This window comes from Gossypium arboreum, chromosome 3, assembly GCF_025698485.1.
Source record: "Gossypium arboreum isolate Shixiya-1 chromosome 3, ASM2569848v2, whole genome shotgun sequence".
Taxonomy (NCBI): domain Eukaryota; kingdom Viridiplantae; phylum Streptophyta; class Magnoliopsida; order Malvales; family Malvaceae; genus Gossypium; species Gossypium arboreum.
In genome coordinates, this window is record NC_069072.1 from 4560535 (window position 1) to 4570580 (window position 10046).

A 10046-nucleotide genomic window follows, 5' to 3' on the forward strand; every position below is an offset into this window, starting at 1 on the left:
TAGAAAGAGTAAAGTAAGTACGACTTTACATGCTTTGCTTATCTAGAAAGTAAGAAAGATGATAACTGAATCCGTGAATCCTTTTTTAGTCTTTCATTGAATGATAAATAACTACAAGTGACAGAGATACACGATTTAAATAACGAAAGATCTATTATTTAAAATTTGTATCTAGAATGAATGTAAAGGTAGGAACAAGACTAGATATAATTAGATCATTATAAGCACATCCAAAATCTTTATAGATAGAGCCAATCATTAGTTCCCAACTGGGGGGCGAATGAAATCCTATACATAAATATATTAATAAAAGAATAGAAAAAGCTTTTATTGTGTTGCTTAAATTATATAGTTCTTGAACCCAAGAGTTAAGAATAAGAAGTTCTTCATTCCCCAAAATAGAATAACCACTTAGAATAACGAAACAGATTAGATTGGTGAGAATTCGTTACTTGAACGAAACTAAATCTTGTGGAATCATATTGAATATTTGACGATACATTCCATACTTGCTAAAAAATCGATCCCTGTTTACCAACCATATATTGTCTAACCAAATCCAATTCTCTCTCGATGTGTTCCACAAAATATCCGATTCGTGTGGATTCTTCCCCCAACTAACGAAGAGATCTTGGCGGAATTGCCACATATGAAATTGAGCACAATTTTGTAACGAAATAGCCCACTTGCCTCTCGAGAAGAGATGGGAAACATGCTCAATATAATTTGATTGAATAGTTGTCCCAGTTCCTTGTTGTTTGAAGAAACTCTCCACTTCGATTGGTATTTTTTCACGAAAAGCAAATATGAGATTTCAAATAGCTGTCCCGAGTTCAAGTTAATTATATTTTACCTCTCACTCGAAGAAAGACGATTAAACAATTCGAAATCATGATCCTTGCAGATTGAATTATCCATATAATATACAAAAAGAAACTCCAGATATCAAATTTTAAAATATTTTGATTATAAATTTTGTATAAAGAATGAAAATTACCTCATAATCATATTTATTTATCTCAAAAGATTTTAATTTTTAATTAAATTAATATTTGATTCACGTAAATATATTTTAGGTTGAAATCCACCATCATAGTTTCTTTGATAATAATTAAAAAAGAAAAAACACTTAATAGTATGAACATGTTGATTCCATGTAGTGCATGAAACGCGTTCGAGCGAGAGAAACCATTTCAAGATATTAAAAAAAAAAAAAGGAAAGGAGAATGGGAAAAAGATAGATTTGAGGCAGCCGAAAAGAGGAACGTCAACGTCAATGCCACCCTATTAGTAAGTAAATCAGAAGGCCAAGACAAATTAAACTTCGTCATCATCATTCTGTCACGCATTTTGCCGCTTGGGTTTTATCATGTCTCACCAACTCTACTTAATCCCACTTTAACATATAATTAGCTAAAAGCCGAAGACAACTAAAATTATATATAGTTTATTTATTTACAAAAAAGCTGACTATTTTAAATACATTGTTGAACGCTATATCTTACAAAACAATTGTATACAATAAGTGAATTACATTTGAAATGTTTTAATGGCATATTTGACAAAATTGAATATCGATAATGACAATATATCATAAAAAAGAAAAGAAAAATAGAGTATATAGATTTTACGTAGAAACTTTTTAGAAAAAATTATAAGTAGAGAAAAAATTTCATTATGTCAATTCAAATAATTATAAGGAGTATAGAGTGCGTCTATTTATAGGTTTAGAAAATATTATTCTAATCAACATCTAATCGAAATAATACAATAATGTTAAAACACCTTATTCAAATCAATATCAAATAGATGAAGTAAACTTCTATACAGATTCTTCTTGTGCAGCCTGTACCGTACTATCTTAACCCGAATTCTCAATGGACAAGTTCTCCAGCCCTTGACCTTCGCCCTCATGGATCCCCATCTTACTACATATATTTTATTTTAATAAAAATTTGGGTCAGAACTTTAACATTAATTTTAACTTAATCAACTAAAATCATAAAAAAATCATAAAAAGAAGAAGGATAAAAAGATGGAACGCTAATTGATAAAAGGTGCAAGAGAGTAGTTTGTCATTTCATCTCTCTTTCGAGTAGCTCATTTTGATCCATTCATGGAACTATTCCTTTCTTGGACGAAGAAACTATTCATAAACCAACACCTAATTAGCACCATATAGTGGAATCCACTTTAAAGTTTTTAAATGATATCATTTAACCATTTAATTAATATAACTTTGGTCACTTACTCTTGCAAAGTATTGTGTTTACTAATTAACCATTTAAATGATTCTTGCCTATCTGCGAAGCAGTCCAAGTCAAAGGGAAATAAATTAGATAAACACTACTCAAATCCCATTCGTGATCGACGACTTTGTCACTAGGTAGGAAAAATAGTGATATGGGACTCACATGCATGCAAGTTGATAATGCGAGAGAAAGTAAGCTTCTTTTGGCTTTACATTTGGCATGTACCCCAAAACCCAAAGTCTTAGCTGATCCATTTTGAATCTCTCTCTCGTATACACAGTAGCTGTAAAAGTATAGCTGACTTTCTTTTGCCTATATAAGTACTACTCAATTGTCAATCCTGAATCAAAAGCCTCATCTCTCAGACATTATCTTAATCAAGGTTTTTTATAAGCTCTTAGACAAGTACATCGTCTCTTACAACAATGGATGTCAGTTGTTTCAGCCAAAATGTCCTTTTAGTTACCCTATTGCTTGCCATAGCTGTCAGCTTGGTGGAAAGCCAGGGCACCAGGGTTGGGTTCTACTCAACTTCATGTCCTCGAGTTGAGTCCATCGTAAGGTCGACGGTTCAATCCCATTTCGGGTCTGATCCCACTATTGCTCCTGGTTTGCTCCGTATGCATTTCCATGACTGCTTTGTCCATGGATGCGATGCTTCCATCCTTATTGATGGACCTGGCACTGAGAAAACCGCCCCACCGAACCTCTTGTTGAGAGGTTACGAAGTCATTGATGATGCCAAGACTCAGCTTGAAGCTGCATGCCCTGGAGTTGTTTCGTGTGCTGATATCTTAGCCCTCGCTGCTCGTGATTCTGTAGTTCTGGAAACTATATGTTCCTTTGATCTTCGTTTCGGATGAAAGAATTAATAAGGATTATACGTAGTTTAATTATTGGTTAATAATGTATGATGCAGTGCAGTGGAGCCAGCTGGGCAGTGCCGACAGGCCGCCGAGATGGAACGGTTTCACAGGCTTCTGATGCGGCCAATTTGCCAGGCTTCCGTGACTCAGTCGATGTGCAGAAGCAAAAATTTGCAGCAAAGGGTCTCAATACTCAAGATCTAGTCACCCTTGTTGGTAAGCATTTAGGTTTCTATTTCATTCGAATTTAACCCTTAATTAAAAATTTCACACTGTAACTGATGAAATTCAATGCATTTTATGTACTCCAGGAGGCCACACGATCGGTACTACAGCCTGCCAATTCTTCAGATACAGGCTTTACAACTTCACCACGACCGGAAACGGAGCCGACCCTTCTATCACAGCCGCATTCGTTTCCCAGCTTCAAGCGCTGTGTCCGCAGAACGGTGATGGGTCAAGGAGGATTGGATTGGACACAGGCAGCGTTAACAGATTTGATAACTCTTTCTTTGCCAACTTGAGAGATGGGAAGGGAATACTGGAATCTGATCAAAGGTTATGGACTGATGCTTCTACCAAGACCTTTGTCCAACGATTCTTGGGCATTAGAGGCTTACTTGGATTGACCTTTAACATTGAATTTGGAAGGTCCATGGTGAAGATGAGTAACATTGAAGTGAAGACAGGCACTGTGGGTGAAATCCGCAAAGTTTGTTCTAAAGTTAATTAAACCAAACATAATTTGATGTTTTTATCAGCGTAAGCTGATAAAAGGTAAAAGCTCTTCATTCAAAATAATACAATCAGATACGTGTTTATGGATAGATACGCAAGTGACTGATCGAAGGGAAGCACTTGATTTATACAATCAGATATGTGTGTGTCTATATCAATTTATTAAGGGCTGGGAATGCTTTTCAGAAGTGTTTTTGAGAAGTGCTGTAGAAAAATATTTTTGAAAAGTACTTTTGAGAAGTGTTTTTGAAAAATTTAAGTGTTTGGTATTGCTGTCAAAAAGTATTTTTGAAAAGTAAAATGTCCATTTTAGACATGATACTATAAAGTAACAAATATATATTTAAATAATATTTAAATTAATTAATATTATAATATTTTAGCAAAAATATAAAAATAATTTATTATAACTTATTGTTAATATTTTAATATATAATATTAATTTTAAATATTTCTAAGTAATTAATATTAATTATTTATTAAATTTCATAATTATTTCATAAAATCAAAGACAGAAGAATGGAAGCAAAAAAGATAAAATTTACTGGTAGTGAAAAGAGGAACAAACCAGAGGAAAAATAAAGTTCAAACAAAAAAGAAGACAAAAGAGAAAAGGTGAAAAAAATATCTTGTAACATATAGAAATTATAAAGTTAAAAAGGTAAATTAATAGTCAAAACTGTTTTTTGGCTGAGAAAAATTAATTTTTCCTGCTTCTGAAGCTAGCTAAAAATACTTAATTTAAGTCAAAAAAAATTTACCACTGTTAACTTTTTTTTATTGCTTTTAGAGAAAAAATACTTAATTATGCATAAATTCATCTCAAATGGAATAAAGAACTGCCCTAAGTGAGATTGCTTAAAAGCAGCCTAATTTGTTTATAGCTGGAATTGCTGACCTTTTAGTTTTGAAAAGCTATGGATTTTGTCTATGTTAATTAATTCGATGGGTATCCATACGACATGCAACGCATGTAATGTCGAGAAAATTCGCGACATGGCTCCCTGCGTGGCTGCTATCTTCTCTATATTTATACTCCAACCTAAAGAAATTAATTCTATAAGCACTTAATCATTAATAATTTCTTGATAAAGCAAAAATTTTTATAAAAAATACTTATTCTCTTAGAAAAGAATTTAAGTTCAAATTTAAAAATAAAAAATGTAATATGAATTTCTAAAATTTAATTATCGTACATATTTATTTAATATTTTTAGGCTGAGTAAAAATAATTGAGAAATTAAAACCAATTTAAATTTAAAAATAATCAAACCGAATGGAATTTTATTGTTTATTTAATTTATAATTAATTTTAATTTTTATAATGTAAAAATATTTTATATTTTAAATAGTGAAAAAAACTTAAAAGTTTTATATAAAAAATATTTTTCAAAAATACTTTATAAGAGTTATTAATTATTTTTTATTTATTAGGAAATTATAAATCTTTTAAAATTTTAAAGCGAATCCTCCTAATTTCATAGCATAATGTATTTTTACAAATTGGATTGATATTTATAGTAATCTATATTTATATTAAGCCTTGTTGAATTAAAAAAAAAAATGGCTGCAAGTGGAGTTGGTGGTCTCTCTTGGCCAACCAATTAACTAATTAGGCAAATTTGTCCAAAAAGAAAAATCATAACTATAAATAATGGGGCAAAGTGCATGTTGAAAAGTTCATATTTTCCCTCCTCGTTGCAAAAGAAAATTTTTTTTTTTTTTGCCAATCTTAATTTTTTTTTTTTTGCCAATCTTAAGTTTACTCTTTTTTTTTTCTCTAAATGTTTTCTTTCACTACCCAGAAGCAAAGTTGTGCTACATTACGACTTTCATGTACAACAAATCACTACCCTGTACATTACTCTAATAACTCCCAATGAATACAAAGCTAGGAATTAATCAAATCTTTCCTTTTAATATTTTTTCCTCTAACATTCCAGATTCCTTTGATTATCTATCTGAAATGCTATATGAGAAATTTGATTTATTTGAAATTTTTAGGATTTAAATCCTAGGAAGGTCATGTGATCACATTTTTAAGTCATTTTTCTAGTTTTGGACCCAAGGGGTGAAAATCATTCTGCCCATCATGAGCATTTTTGTCATTTGACACATTTTTTTTTATAGTTTAATAGAGAATGTGTGGTGATGAGATGATTTTAAGCCTTTGAAAAAATATTTCTAAATTAAATTAAATTAAATTAAGGTCACACAAAAAGGAAGTTTGACCTTTGACCAAGATTTTTATATTTTAAAATACAAATAAAAGATGAGGGAGTCTGCGGTATTTTAGTGTTCATTCTCAGGCCCGGTGCATTTTGATTAAAGGGGAGTTTCTCAAGAGGGCATTCGGATTTGGTGTTTAATACGTGGAGATTGTTGAGGTAGTTTTTGAGCAATGCCTTGACCAGTGTCAATTAGTTTAGACATTACTTGTTCAAAAAATTTATCATGTTTAATTTAACAAATTTTGGCAACAAAAATTCTTGTGCTTTTATTTTAGTTGTTACTTTGGATTTTTTTAGCCCATATTTAGTATTCAAATTATTCATAGCAATATATCTTAAAGATTGATTTGGATTAGATCAAGCAAACCAACTTTTATAATTTGAGAAAGCTGAGCCGAGTAACTTGGTAACATATCCTGAAAATTTGAAGACTTGTCCTAGTCATATTGAAGATATTATTTATGCTGATTGTCTTATTATTTTGATGGAAATTTGATTGTAATTAATATTTATCTTAACAAGCCTTAAAATCTTATACATTGAAACGCTTGGGGAGAATTTCAGTACTTATTTTGTTATTTAGAATTTGTTTCTTAATGTGTATTGGGTAAGTAATCAAGTAAGCTAATTGGTTGATGTCCTAAGTTTTGAGAGGGAATATTTAGAATATTTAAATCTTAAGAACAAAAGTGAGGTTGCTAATTTAATTGGTGTTAGTACTTATAATCACTCATTGTACAAAATGTTAAGATAGTGAATTACCTCTCTATATAAAACTACACACATGTAAGAAACAAAATTGCTTAAACATATCTAGTGTTGATTATTTTTGTGCTTCATTTTTCATTGGAGCTTGAAGCAGTTAGTCACTACTAAGTTTCTACTTGCAATTATCAATTTTGGATCTAACAATCAGAAGAACCATTTTATAATTAGACGGATAGCATGTTGGCACACATTTTTATTTCTAAGTTTTTTTTTTTATTTTTTATTTTTTGCCAAAATTTTAAGATTTTTATGTCTAGATCAATTGGAACTCAGTAATTTCCATGAGAAACTAACAAATATCTTTCTTTTTTTGCCATGAATATTTATTACCAGATGGTTCCTGATTTGTTCTCTTTAATTTTTAGCAAATTCACCTTTCATTATGTCTGAGAAATTCCATGGAAATGATAGTATACTACATCAGTAGACAGAATCTGTATTTAATCAATGAACATCAGATATTTTACTTTAGAATTTTTAACTATTGAGGGAACTCATCAGCTCAACAAACACCATTTCCAGTTTTTTTTCTTGCTCAACTCTCCTTACGTCCAAGACATAACTCAGTTATCTACATCCAAACAGATCCTTAAAGTTTTCTTTTACAATCCAAGAGCACCAAGGGGTGTCTTTCCTTGGCCAGCCTCAAAGTAGAAAATCAACATGGCTAACATCGCAATTCTAGCATGCTTAATCTCAGCAAGCTTAAGTCTCTCGAGCTTGTCAAAATCAGGGACGTAAACCCCATTCTGGATGGTTCCTGCTAGCCCCAATGGGTCAAAGAACTTGCCTCCTGGGTACCCTTGCTCACCTGTGGCGTTGGCGAAGTTCTCAGCGGTCTTAGACCATGGAGTTGCCCATTCCACTGATTGTGATTGGGGGTTGAAGAAATCAACCCACCGCTTGCTTTCAACCCAGCCCATAAGGATGAGCTGAGTACCAAGGAGTGAGCCGAAAGAGAATGGAGCTATCGCACCTGGGTCAGCTCCTGCCTCGAACCATGGAATGCCACTCCAAGCTTGGCCGACGAAGATGCCGACGACAGCAGCCATGGCCCAACGTCCATGGATCAGCTCAGCTTCTCGGTACCATTTGAGGAATGCTGGGTCTTTTCCAAGACCTAGTGGGTCAAATCCGTAGTCTCCAGGGAGCCTGAAAAAGCAAACTTTATACTAAGAACTGCAAACCACAAAGACTAAAACAAGGGAAAGGGGAGATTTAAACGGAAAAGGAACACATACGATCCATCGAGCCACTCAGGGTCAATGAAGTTGCCACCACCTCTAACAGCAGGGATCCAAGACTTTTTAGGTGCGGCGGCTGCCACAACGATCAACTTTCTAGTTCCAGCAGTAGGGGAGGGCGAGCCTTTGGCCCCAATGCTGGCACCCAAAAGGGCTTGGCTCCTCTTTCCCCCACAAAGAAATGAAGAGCCTAATCCATTTAGTACAGCCCCAGATGTAGCAGCCATTGTTGTTTGTTCTCTCTAAAATCTCTGAACCTTCTGGACACGCTTGTGGTGGAAAATGGTGGGAATCAAAGGATTTGTAGAAAGACAAGTAGGATGATGAAATCTTAAGAGGAAATCTAAGGGAGTAAGGAGGATAGATTTCGGACCAATGGGGAGTTAAGGTCAATCTACATCTCTATGTTGCTCCCAACCACGTGGAACGTGTATTGGCCTCTTCTTGTTTTTGATCCTTTGATTCCTGGATATGATTTACCCTTGTGGGTCCTGTTTTCCTCCATATGATAATAACCTTCCCCCAACAATAATAGTAATTATAAAAATATATGTTTGTATTTAATATATTGTAATTTATAATTATAATGAATATATTGTAATTTATATATTATTGAGTGAATTATGTTATAACATATGGTAATAAATTAATGATAATTTTAAATTTATTAAAAATACATATTATTATTTTTAATAGGTGATTTTCTTATCATTTATTAATAATTATTTATACCAACAAATATTTAATGCAGTTAGAAAACATATCATCATTAAATTAAATTAAATAAAATTGTAAAAATTTATAAATAAATATTAATAATTTTATTTAAATATAATTTAATAATCATTAATTATAATTATAATAATAATTCACAAATTTAAGATCTCAAATTTAAGATTTAAGATCTAAGCTCTCATGTTTGTACATTATTTTTTTATCAAATTTATATAAAAATATAACATGTAAGAGTATCATAAATCAATTTGCCACTAGGTGTCGACTGTTTTCATAATTATTGAAAATAAACATAATAATTATTTTTAATATGTGATATTCATTGTCTATATATTAAATATCGCATATATGGATCATTTTTTTCTTTTATTGGATGCTTTGAATTTATGAAGTCTTTGGTCATTGTCGTCATAAATAAAACTTGCAGGTCAGTTATTTTCAAAAAAAAAAATTGCATGTCAGTTTAATCCCTATTTCTCTAAAACATCTTTCTCAATGACTGGTTTTTTCATGGTAAACCCCAAAAATAAAAATATAAAATGGGAAATTTCAAATAATTTAATTCTGTGTTTAAAATATGCAGCAAGTTTTTACATTTTATAAATTAGGGTTCTGTTTTTATATTTTTATATTTTAAAATTAAGGTTAAATTGTTAATTCGCTAAAATTATTTAGTTAAATTTAAGTTTATTATAATATTATTTTTAATTACATGAGTATTAAGTAAATATTTTTTATTTTAAAATATTACACCAATAAATTTAACAAAAAATGACATTGTTAACAGTTAAACCTAAATTTTGAGATCTAAAAAGTAAAGTTTTCTTGAAATAAAAGTACAAAGACTAAATTTTAAATTTATGAAAAGTACAAGGACCTATGGCATATTTTAACATAGAGTGTGTCTAATAAACTATTAAAAACTTCACCAATAATTTTTTTAATTGTGTTTGATAACTACTTATAACTTAATGTGAACAATATTAAGAATATTATTTTGAAATAAATTAAATCTTCATTTTATTAAAAATTAAAATATTCAAATTTTGTCTTTTTAGTTTTGTCCAAAACGATTCAAAATAAAATAAATAATATCATATTAATAAGATTAAAATAATAATAAAATGAATTTTCAAAATCCAAGATTACTATTATCAAACAAAATAATTCTATTCATGCTTAATTTTTACGAAATATATATCAAACAATTTT

At 30.9% G+C, this 10046-nt stretch overlaps 2 protein-coding genes across 2 annotated transcripts; one reads left to right on the forward strand and one right to left on the reverse strand.

Moving 5' to 3' along the window:
- Positions 1-2600: 2600 nt before the first annotated feature.
- On the forward strand, positions 2601-4138 carry LOC108475520 (peroxidase N1-like). The gene is made up of 3 exons (XM_053026178.1): positions 2601-3089; positions 3182-3334; positions 3430-4138. The coding sequence occupies exons 1-3, from the start codon at positions 2678-2680 to the stop codon at positions 3849-3851; spliced, it is 987 nt and encodes a 328-aa protein (XP_052882138.1). The 5' UTR covers positions 2601-2677; the 3' UTR covers positions 3852-4138.
- Positions 4139-7294: 3156 nt separating this feature from the next.
- Positions 7295-8471, reverse strand: LOC108476043 (chlorophyll a-b binding protein CP24 10A, chloroplastic). Its single transcript, XM_017778107.2, has 2 exons — positions 8097-8471; positions 7295-8007 (listed from the first exon to the last, which is right to left on the reverse strand). The coding sequence occupies exons 1-2, from the start codon at positions 8324-8326 to the stop codon at positions 7458-7460; spliced, it is 780 nt and encodes a 259-aa protein (XP_017633596.1). The 5' UTR covers positions 8327-8471; the 3' UTR covers positions 7295-7457.
- Between the last annotated feature and the right edge of the window lie 1575 nt (positions 8472-10046).

Excerpts from the sequence above, each read along its gene's own strand:
- LOC108475520 (XM_053026178.1), top strand. The coding sequence starts at position 2,678 with ATGGATGTCAGTTGTTTCAGCCAAAATGTCCTTTTAGTTACCCTATTG. Across the intron at positions 3,090-3,181 it reads TGTAGTTCTGGAAACTATAT|CCAGCTGGGCAGTGCCGACA; the intron begins GTTCCTTTGATC and ends AGTGCAGTGGAG. Across the intron at positions 3,335-3,429 it reads AGATCTAGTCACCCTTGTTG|GAGGCCACACGATCGGTACT; the intron begins GTAAGCATTTAG and ends TATGTACTCCAG.
- LOC108476043 (XM_017778107.2), bottom strand. The coding sequence starts at position 8,326 with ATGGCTGCTACATCTGGGGCTGTACTAAATGGATTAGGCTCTTCATTT. Across the intron at positions 8,008-8,096 it reads CCTGAGTGGCTCGATGGATC|GCTCCCTGGAGACTACGGAT; the intron begins GTATGTGTTCCT and ends TTGCTTTTTCAG.